At 35.9% G+C, this 20,686-nt stretch overlaps 5 protein-coding genes across 13 annotated transcripts; 4 read left to right on the top strand and 1 right to left on the bottom strand.

Moving 5' to 3' along the window:
* Nucleotides 1–5,010: 5,010 nt before the first annotated feature.
* On the top strand, nucleotides 5,011–6,561 carry LOC111009375 (uncharacterized). The gene is made up of 2 exons (XM_022282436.2): nucleotides 5,011–5,734; nucleotides 6,368–6,561. The coding sequence occupies exons 1-2, from the start codon at nucleotides 5,249–5,251 to the stop codon at nucleotides 6,479–6,481; spliced, it is 600 nt and encodes a 199-aa protein (XP_022138128.1). The 5' UTR covers nucleotides 5,011–5,248; the 3' UTR covers nucleotides 6,482–6,561.
* A 2,237-nt stretch (nucleotides 6,562–8,798) lies between these two features.
* On the top strand, nucleotides 8,799–10,405 carry LOC111009403 (C-8 sterol isomerase). The gene is made up of 3 exons (XM_022282474.2): nucleotides 8,799–9,547; nucleotides 9,680–9,829; nucleotides 9,939–10,405. Exons 1-3 carry the CDS (start codon nucleotides 8,912–8,914, stop codon nucleotides 10,224–10,226), a joined length of 1,074 nt encoding a protein of 357 aa, XP_022138166.1. The 5' UTR covers nucleotides 8,799–8,911; the 3' UTR covers nucleotides 10,227–10,405.
* Nucleotides 10,406–10,439: 34 nt separating this feature from the next.
* Nucleotides 10,440–13,378, bottom strand: LOC111009402 (Pentatricopeptide repeat (PPR) superfamily protein). The gene is made up of 2 exons (XM_022282473.2): nucleotides 12,537–13,378; nucleotides 10,440–12,084 (listed from the first exon to the last, which is right to left on the bottom strand). Exons 1-2 carry the CDS (start codon nucleotides 13,127–13,129, stop codon nucleotides 10,497–10,499), a joined length of 2,181 nt encoding a protein of 726 aa, XP_022138165.1. The 5' UTR covers nucleotides 13,130–13,378; the 3' UTR covers nucleotides 10,440–10,496.
* Nucleotides 13,379–13,959: 581 nt separating this feature from the next.
* Nucleotides 13,960–18,580, top strand: LOC111009363 (uncharacterized). Of its 9 annotated transcripts, none has more exons than XR_015790749.1 (9): nucleotides 13,960–14,112; nucleotides 14,442–14,547; nucleotides 15,446–15,490; nucleotides 15,638–15,746; nucleotides 16,508–16,805; nucleotides 17,541–17,702; nucleotides 17,809–18,066; nucleotides 18,150–18,222; nucleotides 18,328–18,580. XR_015790749.1 is itself a non-coding variant. In XM_022282423.2 (7 exons), the coding sequence occupies exons 1-7, from the start codon at nucleotides 14,065–14,067 to the stop codon at nucleotides 17,905–17,907; spliced, it is 867 nt and encodes a 288-aa protein (XP_022138115.1). In that variant the 5' UTR covers nucleotides 13,960–14,064; the 3' UTR covers nucleotides 17,908–18,580. The 9 variants fall into 9 exon arrangements, 3 of the variants coding, with proteins under 3 accessions (XP_022138115.1, XP_022138116.1, XP_087979927.1); XR_015790748.1 differs by having other exon boundaries at nucleotides 18,335–18,580; XR_015790747.1 differs by having other exon boundaries at nucleotides 17,809–18,222.
* Nucleotides 18,581–19,171: 591 nt separating this feature from the next.
* LOC111009490 (uncharacterized) lies at nucleotides 19,172–20,628 on the top strand. Its single transcript, XM_022282582.2, has one exon. The coding sequence runs from the start codon at nucleotides 19,816–19,818 to the stop codon at nucleotides 20,539–20,541; it is 726 nt and encodes a 241-aa protein (XP_022138274.2). The 5' UTR covers nucleotides 19,172–19,815; the 3' UTR covers nucleotides 20,542–20,628.
* The last annotated feature ends 58 nt before the right edge of the window (nucleotides 20,629–20,686 follow it).

The following is a 20,686-nucleotide window of genomic DNA, read 5'->3' on the forward strand; positions in this document are numbered from 1 at the left end:
GAATAAAGGAGGAACCATCAGCCATGTGAGAAATCATTGCCCCACTACACCAATGGCTAAAGAAACCCATGTACAAAAATGTCAACTTTATGGACAATAATCATATTTGAAAGTAGGTTAAGTAGTAGATAAGGTGGAATGCATGACCAATTGAGTGCTTTAAGATCAATCACTAGCTAATAATTCAAAAGGGATGTGGTTTTGTTACTTTTTTCCCTTGTTTGGATAGCGGGTTTTGTTTTGCATCCTGCGATATTGACTATTTGAGATCTAAATGACAGGGATAATATGAATCTATGTTTTCGGAGAAATAGTAAAATTGAAACAAACTAAGTGTTTAATGTCGTGTGGAGTGGATATTTGATCATTTTGAGTTGGTTTCATTGTTCAAGGTCAAAAAGATTGAGCTGATACTCGCTATTCGATATAATTTGAATAAATTTTATTAATTAAATTTTGAGTGGGACGAAATTTTTTTCACATGCAAAATATTTTGGTAGGTACTTGAAAAGTTAGAGAGCTGTACCGATTATTCTCAAGGGTCGAGTCTCACCCAACCAAGTATCTCTTATCTTCAATAACCACCTCTACTTTCCTTTATTTGTATGCAATCATCACGCCTAAAAGTCTCCTTTCACACCCTAAAAAATTTATAGTCTTTTCTTTGTCATTTGTTTATCCAACTGTCAAGTAACTTGTATTCGCGATGCTTTCTCTTCCAAAATGAATGAAATTTGACTGTAGTTATTTAATAACGTATCTCAAATATCTAATCTTAGATGAATCATGAAAGTGACAACCATATTGTGATGGTCACTCCGAAATAATTCCACTTGAAAAACATTGTTGCGGATAAAAATAGCCTTGTCACGTGGAAGACAGAGAAAGTCCAACAAACAAGGTCTTCCCTACCACTTGAAGGTCTTCCCTGAAGATCGAGGAACGACTTTCCATGGTTAGTCAAATACTGGATAGAAAGACCCTTAAGCAGGATGAAGGTCTCCCCACCCAGAACATGCAAGCTCGACGGGCTGACCTTCGACACGACATGTCCAACCATCAGTTGGATCTCCTACCGGATATCCTAACCTATAAATAGAACACTTCACTCCTCAACCACGTATCACATTGTAGATCGATCTCTATACTAAGGTTGAACTCAAATTGACTTGAGCGTTGGAGTGTTGTTCCCTTGTGCATGTCTTTCCTTGCCAAGTGGCTTTGCAGTTCATCCCGCTCCCCCAATCAGCCTGCCTTTACCAGATTGACCTCGATCAATATTTGTTGCACAAAAAAACATAAAATTAAAGTAAAACATGTATGTGGTGGGCCGTGGGATTTCAGTGCAAACTCATCCAATTCTTTCATCTTTGGGACAGGCTCTTGTGACATAATTAAGACATAAGAAGGGGACACAACAGTGGTCATCTTCAGTGGCCAAAAACACCCATGAGACAAGCATTCTGCTGTCAGTATGCAAGAGCAAGACAGACACCGATGAAATTTCACAAGGATTTTTTTTCCTTTTTTTCTTTTTTTTTTTCCCCTCAATCTTAGCAAAATCAAAAGGTAGGTCTTTTCTACTTCAATAGCCCCACATGACTCTTTCAAGGCTATCCATTTGGCCCTATTATTTCTGAAAATTTGTAAACTTTAATTTGGAGTGCTATTTCTGAGTAAGTCACATGGGAAAGCAAAGACAGAAGCATTTTTGGTCTCTCACAAATCCCCCTCAGCCTCTCTCTGCCTTTCATACTTCACGCAGTTTGTCCCATTTTGGTTCTCACACATTAATGACCTACAAGACTTGAAGTATTTCAAAATTTATTGTCAACCTCTTACAATTTGAGATAAATTTGCTCGGGTTTTTATTAACATTCTGTTTGCGTTGGTTGAAGTGATTCCAATAAAAGTGTGATATTTTTTAATGAGACAAATACGAGAGGAGAGTTATCAATTGAGTTTTGATATATGACGATGAAGGGTGGCACCACCCTATAGCTATGACATTATGCGTCATATTGATGATTTCGATTAAATATAATAAAGAGCAAAGATTTTATTGAAGATCATGGAAATAGATGAGTGAAATAAACCAACTAACAAGATAGACAAAGGTGTGTAACCATGTGTCAAATTAACGTGGTCCAAACTAAACATGGATTGATAATGGATCGGTATTGTGTTGAGCTGACATAGACAATCATTGGCACTTGACATTGTCTAAGGATATGAATTAGTAGCGAGCCTCATTGATTAATTGAACAAGATTTGTCCTTATGCGTGACACTAAAACTTACGTCACATCTCTGGAATATAATATAAAACTTTGCTTGTTTTAAGCTAAATCCCACACATTTTTACATATCCAAAATTATATTCAAAACGACACCATATGATAATGCGACTATACGTATTCAAGACATTCACGGCTTTTAATTGATAGAAAACTATTATTTTGCATCCCAAACATATGTAATGTTGGGTTAATAACACTAATTTGGATTTAAGGAACGACGAAAAAGGAATTAGGGAGGAGTAGCACGATGTTTTGTCCCAAAAAGGGAAAATAAATGAAATGTTTAGTGGTTTGGAATGAGTGACAAGACTTCTCTCAAAAATAATGTAACATGTTCATTGTCGTCCACTTCAAAACTTTCAAGTAAATGACCAATTGCTGTCTGCCAAGCGTCCAAAATTTTGGGAGGCAAATTTAACTAATAATTGGTCATTTCATTTGCTTGGGACAAGGGAGAAAAATTAGTGCAAAACATGGTAAAGACTAACTTCCTAAATTAAACCTAACTTTAGTACCTACCTAAGTGATCGATAGCCTTCTAATTTTTTTGGGGGAAAGAAAGTGATAGCTCAATACCCATTTGTTATTGTTTTCGTTTCTCGTTTTTTATTTTCCAGCTCTTTTATAATAAAGAAAAATAGAATTGTGTGACCTGCAACACCTGTAGATTCAATAATGATAAAACAAGATCTTTATTTATGTTGGAACAAATTGGAAACGGGAACAAGAAACAATAAACTCGTTGTTGTTGTTTCCCAAATTTATAGACAATTTTGAGAATGTTTCTAAAAAATGAAAAACAAAAAACATAAATGGTTGTCAAATGCTCATGTTTATTCATAATTTTGAAAACGAGAAACAAGAAATATGAACGTTACTAAACTGGTCTTCAAAAGGTCGGTTCGTCTATTTTTGTTATTTTCAATTTTGTGTGGTTTAAAAATGGTTTTGAATGGCTTTATGTAGCTTGTGAAATTTATAAGGATACTATTTTGTTAAAATTTAACCATATTTTTAGCCACATATATCGATTCTATTAAGGATAGTTGATAGACGTTGGAAATGTGTGTGAATATGTTTGGAGAAAAATGGCAGTTGGTGTATATATATATATAAAATAATTGGCCAAATTGAGAAAAAAAACTCAACCAACATGCAACAAACATTAGTTTCAAAATTAACTTTAAAAACATAAGTAAACGATCAAAGTATGAATTTTCAACAATCATATTTTATTTGAGTTATTGAAATAAAAGAAAGATGTAAAAAAGGAACCGCATCTTATCTCTCATTTCAAAATTACAAATCAAAAGAGCAATGTCTAGTCTTGCATTTGTCGGGAATATTCCAATGAATCCTCCTATCGTGAACAAAAAGATGGACTCTACGGCAAATAACATGGGTGTTATGTATTGTATCGAATCCCCACATGATCCAACTAAAAATTTTGATTCTAATGGGAACGACTATGATCATGGTAGCAGCTGTGAAGTAGGCACGAATATCAACGTCTAAGTCCACAGTAAACATTTGATGAGTCCAGAAAAAAAAACATATATATAATTCAAATGGTGAGAGGTTGGAAGATTAGAAATTCTCCCACTAAATTACTCCTAGGGAAAAAAAAAAGATTTTAAAAAATTTCAATTATTTTATGATTAACCAAATATTCTAATCAACACAAGTGAGTCCCAACCATTCAAATCCAATCAATGGGATATTGAACCACTAAAACGTAGGGGTCATTTTCCAACCAAATCAATTCTGACATAAAAAATAAACAGAAAAACAAATAATTGATTCCCCAAGCTCAAACCTTAGCCCTTCCTCCTTCGAGAAAATCCCCTCATTTTTTTTCCTTACCATTTCTAACAAGAGACAACTTCCCCAATTTTTGTATGGAATAATTTATTCTTTTTCCTTTTTCTTATTAAAGGTTTGGTACGTACACATGTGTGAGGTGAGAGATCAAACTCACAATCTTTTGATTGGAGATATATGTCCATTACCGTTAGCTATACTCGTTTTGCCTTATTAGCAGTTTAATTATTCATAGTTTTCATTTATATATTTTTGTTGTTTGTTGTGTTTTTGCATGAATCATCACACTTCAATCGACTATATTTTACCAATTCATTAAACAAAATTTTTTAAACAGAAAGTACAAATAATGGGGTAGAAGTATTTTAAGTTGAACCGTCGTCAATTAATATTTTAGAATCTTTTAATGAGTCTTCGTGACCAACCCTCCTTCATATATTATATATTAAAGATTTTATGTATAATTATATTTTTAATTCGTATATTAACTTAAAGTTTCAATTTTTGGTCTCCTTCATCAAATAATTAACTTGTTATGTTAGATTTATTTAAGTAGAACAAATATTAAAATAGAAGAATGAACCTCTGATTTCAAAAAAGAAGTAAGATGTCTAAATGGTTGAGGTAAATCCATGTCAGCTTTGTTGATCTCCAGTTGAAATATATATATATATATACATTTGCTAAACCCAACTTTAACTATATGTTATTTATTGATTTTCTTTTGAATACGACAATATGTTTAGGTGGAGATTCGAACTTAACGATCTTTTGATCGATGATAGATGTCTTAACCAATTGAACTATGTCCAGATTGATCAATTATTGTATTTTTACAACGGGGAAAAATGCCTCGCGTTGCTCTATATAATATGATAGGATTTTCTTGAAAAGAAGAGAGAGAGATAGAGAGGAGAATCCAAGTAATAAGACGACTTTAGTCAACGGTTATAATTGGTATAACAAAGATTGATACAAGGCCAAAGGGAATTTTGGTATATTTAATACCTTAAAGAACCATCCGTCCAAAGGTCCCCCGACCAACTCCTTGTCCCATTTCCCTTCAAACATGCAGCTGATTATGCCAAAACTCCTTTTTCTAATCTATTTCTCTCTCTTCCGCCATTGATGCCCACTGAGAAAACCTTCAAAACCAAACCCCACTTTTACCCACATCACAATTATCCAATCCAGCATCTGGGTCGTCTTCTCTCCATCCAATTGGGCAAAAAGAGTTTGGAGCTTTCGGCTATGGAGATGGAGCTGGTTGTCACGTGCGATTGCTGTGGGCTGAAAGAGGATTGCACCCAATTCTACATCAGCGAAGTGAAGGCCAAATTCGAAGGGAAATGGCTGTGTGGGCTGTGTTCTGAGGCTGTCAGAGACGAAGCCAAGAGGAGCAAGAAGCCATTGGAGGGATCGGTGGAGGAAGCTGTGAAGGCCCACATGTCGTTTTGCCGCAAGTTCAAATCCAACCCTGCCATTCGTGTGGCCGATGGAATGAGGCTCATGCTCAGGAGGAGGTCCAGCGACATGTCGTCTTCCTCTTCTTCTTCTAATTCTAATTCTAATTCTTCTGCTAAGAAATATGGGAGATCGGCCAGCTCCTCGCAGGTGGGCTTTGAATCGTCTATGTCTTTGTACTGATTTTGGTCAATTTCTTATATAATTAATTAATTAACCATTAGGGTTTCCATCTCTGATCCCCTTTCTTGATTATTGGAATAATACGCCATTGAAGGCCTTTTTCAAAGCTTTCTTCTTTTGTATAGATGAAAGTCTATTAACACTATATGGGGATTTCCTAGCTAGTACTCTTCCCTATGAACTATGTGTTTTTGGGAAAATGAATGCCATGTTAAAATTACCATTTTTATTTCTCAGAAAGAAAATGTTATTATTTAAGAACATAGAAATGATTAGTATTGATCCGTTGCATCTTGAAATTAATTGGCAAAGAAACAAGTAGCCTATGTCGGAAACAACAAACTTCAATCATATCATTTATGTCCCTCCATACAAGTACAGGTTTAATCTACAAATATCTCTTCTTTTCTGCCACGAAGCTTACATTTGAGGATGTTTTTTTATTTACCTTCACGCATTTTGAAAAGAGTTGCTAAATTAAGTTCTGTTTTACCAATAGTCGAGACCCAATCGGAAGATGTTTCGGTTTATATTCTTACTAATGTAATTTTCATTACTGATGGATAAATATCCTTATTTGCTGATTAATGCCGGAATCAGACGCATGCTACTAATGTGGGGAGTTCCGTCTCCGGAGTAGGATCTACAGCTCAAATTACAACCATGAAAATCCCGGTAGCCCCGACATTAGTACTTCTGTTAATTGGTGGTTGAATTCGAATTACCCACCATTTATTTGTAATATAATGTTGTTAAAATAATAATATAGGAAGAGTAATAATTGGAGTGAAAAAGGGCAAAGAGTTGTGCACATGTTTGTCAAATGGGTTGAGAAGACATAAAAAACTATATTGTATTCTTTATGGTCTTAAAAAAACATAGAAAAGAAAGAAGGTTAGATCAAAAGATTTGTATAAGTTCAGATGATGAATAATTGAGTTTGGTAAAAGAAAATAGGGATTTAACTTTTGCCTTTTTTTTTTCTTGATGAAATTATTAAGGGTGGTTGCATTATTTTGAAGCAAAATTTTTCATTAGAAAAATTAGAGTTGGCCTTTTGCCCCAAGTTGAGCCACGATATATAAGAGGGCCCATCTTTAATTTATTTATTTAGTTACTAAACTTGCCAAAGTTTTAACTAAATTCTCAAGTAGATAACCAACCCTTTTGCATCTCTCATAATCAACTAATTACGTTTATGAAATTATATAATTAATTAGAAGATTCATGAATCTTGAATCAATGATGATTTAGTTAGGAAATTTTGTTATAATAATTTTAAATGATTGAATTATGTGTATTTGGTGATTGAATCTCCCTCCCTCCCTTTCATGTCTAAATCAGATCATGTAATTTGATCTTTCATTTAATTTGAGATTAGTTAATTTTTTGTATTCCTCAATAATAATAATAATAATAATAATTTTTTTTGAAAAAAAAATATCTTTTTGGTCTTATATTTGTTAAGTGAGTCAATTTTAACGTTAAGATCTTAATTTCATCTCATTAAACACTAATTTTGAAATAGTTGTTAAATTAAAACCTTACAATTCACAATCAAATTTGTGAATAATCTAAACCCAACTAATAAATCATTCAAAACCTTCCAAAATCTAGCACTCACAAAAATAATTCTATTAGTTGCAAGAATGTTTGCATCTAGCTAGAAATCTCCAAAATAATAGAACTTAGCTTAGAATAGATTTCGACGCTTACAAAAAAAATAAAAATAAAAAATGATGAAATCAAATTCTAATGTTTTTAAAGCAAATTTAAAATTTAATGTTTTTTTTTACGGAATTAAAACCCAATGTTAAAATTAGGTTGATTGGGTTTTTTTTTCCCTTGCAAATGTAGCTTGAATATTAATTGTAAAATGGAAAAATGTTATAATCGGGTTCAAATTGACTGACTAAAAGACTAAAATGTCTTCACTGGTCCACTAGGTAAGAATTGCGAATCTGAATATAGATCCATAGATAAAAGTATCTATTATTATCTCAAAAGTTGATAGTTTGATTCTTTGTCTCAATGATTATTAAACTAAAAAAAAAGCTACTTATATCACTGTGTTACATGCCGAGTAAAAAAAAAAAACAAGGTTATTTATGAGATCAAACTTTAATAAAAATAGAAAGGATCAAAATACTTAAATGTCTGGTTGGACGATCATTTTGATTTTGGTTTCTTATTTTTTAAAATTAAAATGGTAAACATTACTTTCACCTGTGTATTTCTTTATTTTGTATGTATTTTATTGTAACTGCTTCCAAAATCTAAGCCAATTTTTGAAAACTAAAAAAAATAGTTTTAAAAAATTTGTTTTCATTTTTTAAATTTGGCTAAAAGTTTAAATGGATTGGAAATGTACCTACAAAATAAAGAAATTATAAGGATAAAGCATAATTTTAAAAAATATATTTTTCTTTTTTGAGACAAAACGAAAACAATGTTCAAATTGAAGAATGAAAGAAATATTGAGACAAAAGAATATGGCCAAATAAAATAGAGGAAACTGGGAAAAAAACGAATAAAATATATTTTTTCCTTTTTAGACAAAACGAAAACAATACTGACATTTATGTTCAAATTAAAGAATGAAATTACTGGATTAGTGCAATAAAATTACTCAAATTTCTCAAATCTAAGTGGACAAAATAATAGGAACAGAAAAGGAAAGAAAAATAAAATCCTTTAAATGAAACAACAAAAACAACCCATATTTGAAATTATTTTCCCTTAATAACAAAATTGTAAATATTATATTCCTAATTGCTATTTCCGAATGTACATGGATCATAATATCTATCTATCATCTAAATCGATATATCTAAACTCTAAAAATATTTTTTCCCAAAATAAGTAAATAACTAATATTTAAACACAACGAGGCCACTATTTTATTATTATTATTATTATTTTTAATTTCAACTTCCCATATTTTGATCTCAGATTGGCATAATGAAAAATATTTAATTAGAAAACTTTCCATATCTGATGTGGAAGTAAATAAAGAAACAGATCCCAACTGACCGTTGGGAATTCAAATTTCGAAACCCCGAATCTCTCTCTTCTCCGATTAAATTTTCCCGTCTCTCCCATCGACTCTGAAAATTTGGGTTTTCGGAGGAAACGACAGAAGCCATGAAAACGGTTCTTTCAACCTCAGCTTCTTCGAATTCAACCATCACCGCCGCCGCCGCCATGGAAGAGGATGAGCGATCGGAAGCCCGTGACAGCTGCTACTACCCCGGTTGCCGGAAAGATGCGAATTGCAGTTGCAAAATTTGCTTAGACAGTATCAGCGCCACTTTGGATCTAATGCCTTACAGTGTTCAAAAAAGTTCCCTCACGAAGCTCTCTGCCTCGCGGCCTAATGTCGAAACTACTCCGATTTCGTTCGACGCTTCGATTTTGACGACGCCGACTTCGGACACACCTCGGATCTTGTCGTTCCCTGATTTCAAATCTCCGGTGAAGTTGAGTTCGAGATTCAAGGCTGAGACAAGGGAGGGCAATTTGGATTCGTTGCGTCGGTTTCTGAAGTTGATTTTTGTTCTGAGTTTGATCTTCGCGGCGGCTGCTGGGTTTTCTTGGGCGATCGCTGGGGTTATTCGGCCGTCGTTGTCGGCCGAAATTGTTAGAACTGCGGGTAGGAATTCTCAGTTTGTGCAAGATTTGAATGGAAAATTGAGGGTTTTGCAGAGGGAATTGCAGGGCATGGTGAAGGGGGAGATTTCAAATTGCAGTTACACGAATTCCATGTGGAAAATTGATCAGGTAGATTCAAAAACCCTCTTGTTTCAAAAGAATTGGAGGAGAAAATTCCTCTGTTTGGTCTATATTTACAGTTGTATTCTTCACATTTTATGATCTATGGCCTTAGAATTTTGATTTGTGCTTCCATGGCAGGAGGGAATGCTGTTATGTTCAAGGTGCACAATCTACAAATCAGCTACAGAGACAGTGAGCATATGGGGATGGCCTCTGCAGACTGCTGGACTGCTCAGTAGCGGATTTTCGCAACGGTCGTTCACAATCTTATCAGGCAGAGTTACAGAGGTAAACTCAAAACCTGTTGAATTGAATAGAAAAAGTTGATCAAAGTCTGATTATGGACAGAAAAATGAATGATATTCTATTGATGTTTTTGGTCTTTCTGGTTTCTTAGTGGTCTGATGGAGGGATCGGTTACCTGGTTCGAGAGGCGAACACTTCTTGGGTGCAGAAAAAATGGGGCGCCTCAGCTGTGCAATTTGATCCTCATACATGGGTCCTCGAGTATCGACAGAGCTCGTTGTTAGAGAATTCGAGCTTGAATGTGATGGCTGCTGATTTCTTCAAGCATTGGATGTTGAAAGTCATAAGAAGATTGAAGGATGAGCTTTGGCTGGTTTTGGATGTTGAGACTATGTTTCATCAGATTACAACTACTACTGATTTTAAGATTCCAACATGAGGAGAATGGCGTTCTAAAGTGAGAAACTTTTTAAATTTTATTTTACTTTCTTTCTTCCTCTACTTTTTTGATGGAGCAAAATTGATTTATTTTGTCTCCTATGTCATAGAGTTGATGCTATCTGTAAATGTAACTCAATATAATCAAGTTTCCATCTATTTGATGGTTTCTTTTTCTGACGATAATTGCTTAAGTAATCAGAGAAAACCACCCTTGAAGAACTCTACTGTAAAAGTCATTTTAATAAGACTACATATTTACAAAAATTGGTCACCAATAGTCGTTACATGAACACGAACCGTCTCTGTAATGGTGAAATCTAGTTCTGTCCCTAATGATAATCTCTCTGGCATAAACCTTAGAGGCTAATTTCATAAAAGTATGACAATCTTCACAAATCCTAAGGTTCTTTATAATGCGAATGTGTGACCCTTCGTTCATGAGGGCATAGCAAAGTGCCAGTTTCTCGCTGTGCCAGAGGATTGCTTCCTTCCTTTCTTCTTCGTCTAAATCAACAAGAACGCAATCTACGCGAGGCGTATAACCAGCCATCTTCAACTTTTGAACTACCTCATCTAACTTTTGATATATTTGATCTGCTTGCCTGTGCTTTCTATCTGCCATTTGAAATTCATGCACCTCATTGTTCAATTCAACTCTACTGCATCCTCTCTCTTTGGCAACGCCCATCTCATTCATTAGTTTTCTAACTTCCCCAACGTCTTCCCATCTCCTTTCTTTAGCGTATACATTCGATAAGACAACAAAGGCCCCATCGTGATTTGGCTCGAGCTTTAGAACTTGTTTAGCAGCAAACTCTCCTAACTCAGTCTCGCCATAGACCTGACAAGCAGCCATAAGGGATCCCCAAATAATAGCATTAGGAGCAAAGGGCATTGCCTCTATCATCTCAAGAGCTTCTCTCAGAAGATTTGCACGGCCAAAGAGGTCAACCATGCAACCGAAGTGTTCGTGTTTCGGACTAATGCCATAGTCATTGATCATTGAGTGAAATATTTTTCGGCCTTCCTCAACTAGACCTCCATGGCTACAAGCATAAAGCACCCCAACAAATGTGATCCAATTAGGCTCAACATTTTCATCCTTCATTTGATGAAATAGGTTTAGAGCATTATGAGAATCTCCATGCATTGCAGAAGCATTAATCATACATGTCCAAGATATAACATTCTTCTTTGGCATCTTTTTAAAAACTTCCCTCGCTCCTTCTAGACTCCCACATTTGGCATACATATCAATGAGTGCATTATTGACGGATAATGCCTTGTCGAACCCATTTTTATCAACATAAGTACAGATCCAATTGGCTTGCTCTAATGCACCAAGATGAGCACAAGCTGAGATGACACTCAACATGGTCACTACATCAGGTTTTATTCCCAGTAGTTGCATTTTCTTGAACAATACAAGAGCCTCTTGAGGGCAATCACTCTCAGTATATCCAGAAATCATTGCACTCCAACATATCAAGTCCTTCTCCACCATTTGATCGAACACATAGCGAGCATCACCAATCTGTCCACATTTTGAAAGCCCAGAAACCATGGCAGTTGAAACAACCATGTTTTTGGGGGATATCTTTTCATACAAATCCCAAGCCAAATCCATGGAGCCACAACTTGCGTACATCGTGATGAGAGCACTTTGTAAGTGAGGATCCATGACAATATTCTTCTTAGTAATGAACTCGTGTATTCTTGTTCCATAATCCAAATTTCCAGCACGAGCGCAGGCAGAAATAATGGTTGAAAGAATCATCTCATCAGGTTCCATGTCTGTTCTCTTCATTTCTTCGAAGAGTTGAAAGGCAAGATCATAACAGCCACTTATGCAGTACCTGTATGCTTGAGGTTACAGGAAAAATATAAGTTCCATAGTCATTTTTCTTCTAAATAGCTATGCATTTAAACCAGAGAAGGATGAGATAGAAAAATTACTGCCATAAGTAGCATCTCTCCCAAATGAACAATGTAAGGGGCCAATATAAATATAATGTTCTTCCATATTTGAAGGCTACCAAAAGTGGCAACAATATCCATGACTATAACATAGTTATAACTGTAACAATCCATCATAAAATGGTAAGTATAGAAGTCATGGCTTTTTAGAATAGTACCATTCAAATAAAGAGCCTAAGGAAAATTACCAATACCTTGACTACTGAATTTTGCCAATCCAACAATCACTAGTAAGTAAAGAGCAAAATTTTTACATTTAAGTTCATATTTTGAAAAGAAATTGGTTGATAAATGCAGTTACAATTACAATCCAGAATAGAAGTTGGCGTACCCATCAATCATGATGCTCCAAGTGACGACATCCCTGTGAGACATTTTATCAAACACCAACCGTGCTTCCATAAGCCTTCCACAGGCCGCATACATTCTCACCAACCCCGTCTCCACAAATGGGTCTGGACCAAACCCCAACTTCGACGCAAGTCCATGAATCTCCATCCCCGTTCTCAAAGACAGATTCCTAGAAGCCGCTTTCAAAATCGGCGGGAAGCTGAACCGGTCCAGACTCAGACCCTCGGCCCTCATCTTCTCGTACACAAAAAGCGCATTCTCCGGCTTCGGACCCCGAGACAATTCGCGCAGGAGCTTATTGCAGAAACGGGTCTTGGGCTCGGGGATTTGATCGAAGACAGAGAGGGCATAGTCGAGGCTGGAGGAGAGAGCACAAGATGAGAGGACAAGTTTGAAAAGAAGGGAATCGGAATCGTAGCGTTCGAATTTGGAGCGAAGGATTTGAACGTGGACTTGTTTGAGGTGTAGGAGAGTGGAGGCGGAGGCGAGAGCGGCGGCGAGAGTGGTGGGTCTGGTGGAGAATGCGTGATATTGAAGTGGGAGGGCGGAGGTTGAGTGGCTGAGCGTTTCCATGGCGTCGGCTTAATCAGAAGTAGAAGATGGAGCGATAGAGAGTTGCAGTAGTTTACAAGACAACATCTGAAGGAAATTTGGAAGCGAAGCAGAGCAACGGTGGAGCGGTGGGATGGGGAAAATGCAGGGAAGACGTTGGATCCTCATGGCTCATCATTCGGAAGATGGCCCGGAAAATTGACTCAAATAATCCTCAAAATTTTCCACTCATTCAAAACATAATTCCGTGGCTCACTAAGTATTAATGAAATATTAGAGGTGGAGAAATGACTATTATATTCTAAGTTACGAAATTTTGGTCATGAAGTTGTATTATAATCCACTTGGATACATTTAATTCTAAAAATTAACTTTTCACCGATCACTATATTCTCGTATTCAGTTTTACTTTTATTCTTCCAATCTATACTATCATCACTAATTTTACAAATAAAGAAATAAAGAGTCGTGAATATTTTCTCTTTACAGAATCTTAAAAAATTAGAAAAGTACTTTCAATTGTGAATATCCTCTTTGAAAATTTGAAAAATGTATTTTCAATAGTAATTTCAATTTGAAGAATTTGAATAAGGTAGTATTAAAAATGTTCTTTTATATCGTTGCTTCCTTTATTTTCTTAAGGCTACATTTCAAAAGCTATTTTTTATTTGGCTCTTCATTTGGTTTGTTTTTATTACAATTGGAGTAGGGTCATCGTACGAAGTTATTTTTGAGAGGGTGCTCCATTGATTTCGAAGGCTAAATGATCTTTCCCGCAGAGCTCACGGGAAGGTTTGGCTGTTGGACGTGGGCTCTTTGGCCCATAAGTTTTTACTGTTCCAAGGCCCAAGGTTGTAGGCCCAGTCCATAGCTGTCCTCAAAGGGATTTGCTTCTCAATCTCTCAGGTCTCACTTTGCTCCGTTTAGCCGTCGTGTTTCGTGATCGGAGCCCCGCCATGGGTGAAGCTTTATTCGAACTCGAACAAGTTCTCAGGTCCAAACAGGTATCTCACTTTCCATGATATTCTCCCCTCCGATTTCTCTTCCATTCTGAAATTTGCGGCTTTGAAAACTCACTTAAGTTCCTCTACGCTGTATATCGAAGTTAGTTTTGGGATTGATTGTTGTCAAGGATCCACATGGAACCCCGAGGAATCTGTTTTTTCATTTGATTCGATAATCGAGTTCCTTTTTGGCATTGAATTGGAACCGATTTTGGTTCGAGCCAAGACTTGCCTTAATCTGTTGCTCGTCAGTTAATTGCAAATTCCTACGTTTTTGCTTTTGTTCCATGTCGTTTAATTTTTTACGTCTACTCGTTTTTGCAACATAGAACAGCTTGACGATCGAGGAAGCAACTTTGCTTCAAACATGTAAATCTAAGGCCGTTCGAGATTTTACATTTGGAGCTCTAGCTGGAGGTGGTGTGACATGGGCAGGTATGTTGTAAAAAATGCGACATAATTCATCTTCCTTCCATCTGAAAATTTGGTGAGGATACATCCAGCTGTTTAATTTTCTGTATTGATGTGTTTATGCCCGTAGGAGTAGGACTGCCCAGCCAGATCATCTCTTTTTCCAGTTTTACACTGTTCTTTTCATTTAATAACTATGAGGAACATTTGTAAGTAATAGTCAAATTTCTCTCACTCTATTCAATATCTATAGTTCCCTACAGATTGAGTTTATTTTGCTCGTGCTTAAGTGCTAATTCTCTTCACTTTATAAATTAATATATAGAGCTATAACTTCGGATAAACTACTATTTGGTTTCATTTTATTCCATATTGTTTTGTAGACAGGCAGCAAAAAATAATTGGGGATAAAACTTAATTTCCAAACCCGAAGGATTGTTGGGTGGGAACTGGGAAGGATTGGGATTTTTGGAGATATCCTCCCCTCCAAGGTCCTATGTTCAAGCCTTAGGTCGAATACATAAAAACTTAAAGCCTTTGTCATCTCTTGGAGTGGCTTTGGAATGGGCGGATTCTTCTTGGGGATTAGTGGGGTAGGCCATGTATAATCCAAAGAATGAGGCCTCTAAAACCCGGTTATTAAAAGAAAATTTTAACCTATGAAATTAGTGGGGGGTTTGTCTGTTGAATCAATTGGTATGTTGTGCATTTTGGTGATCGAATAACTTGTTCCCTCATTATAATGAAGAGAAAATCTAGCAAGCTATTTAAAGCTTGTGTCACTGTGTTGCTATTTATGGTACAAGAAATACCACATACACTCGAATATAGATTGATTCTTAAATGTTTGCAGTGTCTTCTAGCTGCCATTTCTCCTGTCTCTCGTTTTTTCCTTTATTTACTCTTTTGTTTCCTCTGGCAGGAACATGGAGGCTGAATAAATTCATTCGGCTAAATCTTTCTGGAGGTAAAATGAACTCTCTCTCTCTCACTCTATCTTGCACACGCCACGACAGAACTCTGTTCAGTCACATATATGCAAAATTAATTGCTCATTCTTAGGTTCTGCAGAAGTTAATTTTTAATTCATTTATTAATGGTTGTATTTTGGCAGGAGCTGCTGCGCTATTTGGATTATGGAGATTTAGCAGGTCCCTGAATTCGTGCGTCGATCATATTCTTGCACTGGATGGAAGTAGAATGCAGAAGGAGTTGGCAAATATGTATGTCACTCACCCTTATTAATATTTGAATTTTCTTAGTAGTGCCATGCAAGAAAAACAAAGTTTACTGATGTTCATGCAAAACCACGTTAAACAACACTTGAGCTACGAATCATCTAAAAATCTGAATGATGTAGCTTTGATCTCTTGTTGTTGGGAGCTATGAGTTAAAATCTTGTTATATGCTTGTTCTTTATTTGGTATATCTGTTGCTAGAATTATTGATATTATCGACCTTTTTACTTTTTGTGAATGATGAGCACATTAACAGAAGCCAAGTTATGATATAATTTGATTAAATATAACAAAATAGGTGTCTGAGCTCACTATCCCAGCATAGTGGCCGAGTGAATAGGTGCCATTATGCCACTCAGGTCCTGCATGAGTGCTGAAAATGCTTTCAAGCTGGCTTAACTGGAGAAACAATGGGGCTAACCAAGCTAGCGAGTATCCTTTTGGCACCAAAGTCGGTGCACGAGCACGAAACTACTTGAAGCTTGTTTAATCGGAGAAAGAAGGGGGTTATATACTTGTATTAGTTTACTAAGACTAAGAGCTGCAATAACTCAACAGGTTAGATTGATTGTTACCATAGGGTGACCTTTTGATGATGTTGGCATAGGTTAGTAAACTTTAGTTATACTGATCATGGAATCCCATACTTTTCTTAATCCTATTCTTAACTAGTGGGGTTTTGAATCTTGATTAAGTCATTATGGTAAGTTCTCTTGTAATGTCCAGAAATTATTATCTCAATGCAGTGTAGTGACGAAATATCACAATGATCCTCGTACGATGCAGCACATATCCAAGCATTTTTATTATGAGAAAGTTTTTGATGATTCAACCTTGGACCGTCCAAGAATAAGGTGGCGTTATCGAAATTTCTTTAGTGATGATGTTGCTCATGGTCAGAGGACACATGACAATGACACTAAGAACAACTTGCATGGAAATTCGCACCATTACTCATCCAACCATGATTCCAATTCCAACCAGAATTACTCCTACGATGAGCCTGATGACAAAGGAAATGCACTTGAGTTCAAGCCAGTCCTTGTATGTGCAATAATTCAGTTTCTGTTCCCATTTGATTGATACTTCTATGATTGTTTACTTATAGTTTCTGATTATATATTATGTGCTAATACTGATCAAAGCAAAAGGCAGTATGGTATGCTCTAGACTCTAGAGGAAGACCCCTACCTGTGCATCCCTTGAATTTCATTAACGTGGTTTTATTCAATATTACATAATTGGACTATCAATTAGGGTAGTAATGATTTTAGTGTTATAATATTTATATGGATAATAGATACTGGAATCTGGATTCAAATTTTGAAAGTCTAAATATCAATAAATGTGGTCATTCCTTACTTGTGAACTGCAACACAGCATACTCAAAATTATATGATCTCAAGCATTGTAATTAAAAGTTCCTGGAATTGATAAGTATGTATCAGAGATGCAAGAAAGTCCTTCCAGGTTCTCAACAAGTTGCCTTGCATCACAAGAAATTGAATATAGTGGATTCGAAAGGGGATGATTCACTGGGAAGTCTGGGATACAGGTGTTAATGTGTTATGTTGCTGTCTTGGTCAAATGATCTTTCCTTGTTCAAATTGATGGATATGTCGCATACCTGAGCGGAAAACTTCGCACATGATAAGAATTTGAACATTCAAGTGGAAAGAAATGCAATTGATTGTTTTATCATTACACTAAAATGAACTAGTTGCAATGACATGATGTTTTTCTATCTTTTTGTCTGATTTGAACTTCTGTTATATGCAGACTAAGCCGGGTACTGACGCTACGGCAGACCCGCTGGATTGTCTTTTTGGTCCACTGGCAAAAGGAGAAGAAATTCAACATTCGAATTCCTCCACCACGACATTCAAATCTCACTCTCGTAGTAGAAGATACCATCGTCGGCATCGAAGACATAATCAAACGGTACCAACAAGCTTCGAACATGTGTAATTTCAGGTTCTATTCATTCTAAGAAGAGATTTTAAGCCACCTTGAACGTATGTTTATTGCGTGTATTTTTGTACCTAAGCATGTAATTGAAGGAGGAATCTTGGACTTGCTTATACAATACACTCCAAGTGCAGTGTTGTCATTTGCCTATCATTGGAAAAAGAAAGATGGTGTATAATTGTTACCATCATGTTCTTTATGGTGAATTAATGGCCAGGATATACAGAGAAGCCATAGCCATCCATAGTGCAGGATCCACGGAGCAGTGACAGAGACGATGGCCATGGTGGTCTGAGATGGGAGAGCAATGTTCCAAAGAACACGGTAGTGGTTGAAGGTTGGAAACTCCAATCTCTTTTCCAGTTGCTGAATTTTCTAACATCCTTCAAAGATTGTGGGGAAAATCTTTGTTTTTTTCAGACCACGCGGCTGTTGAAAGTGAAAGCTCTACGCAAGAAAGACGACTGGTGAATGGGAATACGCGTTAAGAATGGTAAATGGCTTTTGTCTTGTTTACATTAATCTGATATTCTTAGAAATCCTTCACTTATGAGATAAATAACACATTTTTTCTTCTCCTCTCTCTGTTTTTGTGGAGGGTTCAGGCATTGATGCCTCTTGTTGGGAGCCATCCTTTTAAATTTTTGTACTGTGGGGTGAAAATTATTTGTTGGGTTCAGATTCAGAGCAGTTGAAAGGAAAATGAGTGATTTAAAATTGAAATTGAAGCTTTTGGCTTTTATCAATTTGGAATCTTAGGCGCATGATTGTGGCCCTACCGCACGCATAGTGCCGCAATAGATATCAGACAAAACATATAATAAACCCAAGCCTTCTTTTCCCTTTTTTTATTATTATTTTTTTAATTTTCTTTTCTTATTTCTAAGCTTAAGCTTCAATAGTTCAAATTCGACATGATATTAATTATTATTGTAAATATAACAATTTTTTATTTTCAGTTTTTTAAGAATTAAGGTCGTTTTCTCAAAAATAAAATTAAGCTTTTGAGAATTACTATGTTTTAATTCTAACTCGTTAAAATAATGAATTTTTTTAGTTCAATTAGAGTTGGCATTCGAACATATGATAGGAGGATTTATGTCTTAATCGAACTATGCAACGGATTGACTTAAAATTTTTAGTCGGAGTTTAAATTTGCAAATTTTACTCAAATGAATCAAACTGATAGAAAGTATTTTTAACTGTTACCAAGAAACAAATCAGTAACTCTTAGAAAAAATAATAATAAGAAGAAAGTTTGAATTATTTCTTTTGTTAAGGTGTTTTTATGTTTGTGTTAACTTTCGTCTCTGTATTTTTTTAAGTTTCAATTTTGATTTTGTTTTATTGTATTTTTTTTATTTTATTAATTCAATGATGTCAATTAATAATGTCTAATATAACAAAAAATTAATAATAATATGCTGAGTGGACTGATGTGATGTTGATGACTTATAATGATAAAGTTCATTGAGACTAATAAATTAAAGTACATTGATGAAAATTCATAAAACATTGCAGTATTTAAAACTTTGGCTTGTGAGTTGTACTGTTATAGATTGAGTTCTTCCTATAACTTAACAAATATTTAATAATATCTTATAATCAAATGTAACATCTTAATATCTTATATAAAAATGGAAGCAGAATACAAACAGAAGAAGATTTATGGTCACAATAGAAGATTGGATTAAAATTTATCTAAAAATTCTCCACCTGTAATTTGTTTAAAATAACATGACCGACTTTGTAATTTCATTAAATTTAAAGGTCGAACTTTAATTCTTATAAATAATAATAATTTAACTCCAAAAAAGAAAAAAAAAAGGAAAAATCCATTTCCCTTCCTTTTTATATCTGCTGAGCGATGTTTCGAAGTTTTGCTCTCACGTCTCTCCCTGTAATTCTCTTCCTCGAATGTTTCTTCTTCGTTTCGATTCAATTTCCCAATTTTCTCAAATTTCTCCATGACATAATTTCCTCTTTCAGTCCCCAATTCTGAAGATTAGGGTTCTTGCTCCGATATCTGTTTCAAGGGGTTCTTCGTCCAATTGTTTCTACACATACCAATTCGTTTGATTCCTTTATGATTCTTCCTTTCCCTCCTCTGAACAACAATCCCATCAAGATTTCGATTCCTTTCAAAATTCGTCCGGCTTTGTTCACTAGGGCATCTTTGATTTTCCTATTAATCATCGCTCTGGTTCTCGTTGTTTCTCCCGCCCCTACGAAACCTATTGTCAGTGTGAAGAACAAGCCGGAAATCAAAAACTCCACCGCCATGAAGGTCCACCCATTGCCGAGGAAGCGCAATATCACCGTCCGGTATAACCCCAATTCGAGGAATTCTCTCGAAGATCAGTCCCATCTGAACCACAAGAAACTAAGGAGGTTGCCTCATATCTTCAGTCGGGTCCTCGAGCTCCCTTTTCGATCTGATGCCGATGTTTTGATCGAGGAGAATCCCGATTGTTTCCGATTCATTGCCGAAACCGACGGCAGCATCAGCGATGGAGTAAGGGCTCATGCCGTGGAAATCCATCCTGGGGTTATTAAGATCGTCGTGCGTGAAAGTGGGTCGGTGGAAATGGCAATGGATGAACTGGAATTAGACATGTGGAGGTTCCGGCTGCCGGAGACCACGCGGCCGGAGCTTGCAAGTGCGGCGTTCGTCGACGGAGAGCTCATTGTTACTGTCCCGAAGGGGAACGAGGAGGAGAGCTCTGAAGATGATGATGGAGGAGATATCTGGGGAGATGGGAGCGGGAGTTTCAGAGATGGCATGGGAGGTCGGCTTGTTCTTGTACAGTAAATTAAATCCTTTGCCCTTTGTTTTTTGTACTAACTGTTGGAAATTTCCTTCTTCATCATTATTAATGCTGTTCCAGATTTCCTGTTAGTTCCCTTTGCTGAACCAGTTAACCAATTAGCCCAAAAGAAACTTAGAAACAAAAACC

The sequence above is a fragment of the Momordica charantia genome (assembly GCF_013281855.1).
Source record: "Momordica charantia cultivar OHB3-1 chromosome 5 unlocalized genomic scaffold, Mcharantia_2.0 BLBB01000005.1, whole genome shotgun sequence".
Lineage (NCBI taxonomy): Eukaryota > Viridiplantae > Streptophyta > Magnoliopsida > Cucurbitales > Cucurbitaceae > Momordica > Momordica charantia.

What these genes read in the sequence shown, in the direction of transcription:
- LOC111009375 (XM_022282436.2), top strand. Translation starts at nt 5,249, where the DNA reads ATGCCCACTGAGAAAACCTTCAAAACCAAACCCCACTTTTACCCACAT. An exon ending in GATCGGCCAGCTCCTCGCAG is followed by an intron (nt 5,735 to 6,367) that starts GTGGGCTTTGAA and finishes TGCCGGAATCAG; the next exon opens with ACGCATGCTACTAATGTGGG.
- LOC111009403 (XM_022282474.2), top strand. Translation starts at nt 8,912, where the DNA reads ATGAAAACGGTTCTTTCAACCTCAGCTTCTTCGAATTCAACCATCACC. An exon ending in CCATGTGGAAAATTGATCAG is followed by an intron (nt 9,548 to 9,679) that starts GTAGATTCAAAA and finishes CTTCCATGGCAG; the next exon opens with GAGGGAATGCTGTTATGTTC. An exon ending in TATCAGGCAGAGTTACAGAG is followed by an intron (nt 9,830 to 9,938) that starts GTAAACTCAAAA and finishes CTGGTTTCTTAG; the next exon opens with TGGTCTGATGGAGGGATCGG.
- LOC111009402 (XM_022282473.2), bottom strand. Translation starts at nt 13,129, where the DNA reads ATGGAAACGCTCAGCCACTCAACCTCCGCCCTCCCACTTCAATATCAC. An exon ending in TGGAGCATCATGATTGATGG is followed by an intron (nt 12,085 to 12,536) that starts GTACGCCAACTT and finishes TCAAGCATACAG; the next exon opens with GTACTGCATAAGTGGCTGTT.
- LOC111009363 (XM_022282423.2), top strand. Translation starts at nt 14,065, where the DNA reads ATGGGTGAAGCTTTATTCGAACTCGAACAAGTTCTCAGGTCCAAACAG. An exon ending in AAGTTCTCAGGTCCAAACAG is followed by an intron (nt 14,113 to 14,441) that starts GTATCTCACTTT and finishes TTTGCAACATAG; the next exon opens with AACAGCTTGACGATCGAGGA. An exon ending in ATCGAAGACATAATCAAACG is followed by an intron (nt 17,703 to 17,808) that starts GTACCAACAAGC and finishes TTTGTACCTAAG; the next exon opens with CATGTAATTGAAGGAGGAAT.
- LOC111009490 (XM_022282582.2), top strand. Translation starts at nt 19,816, where the DNA reads ATGATTCTTCCTTTCCCTCCTCTGAACAACAATCCCATCAAGATTTCG.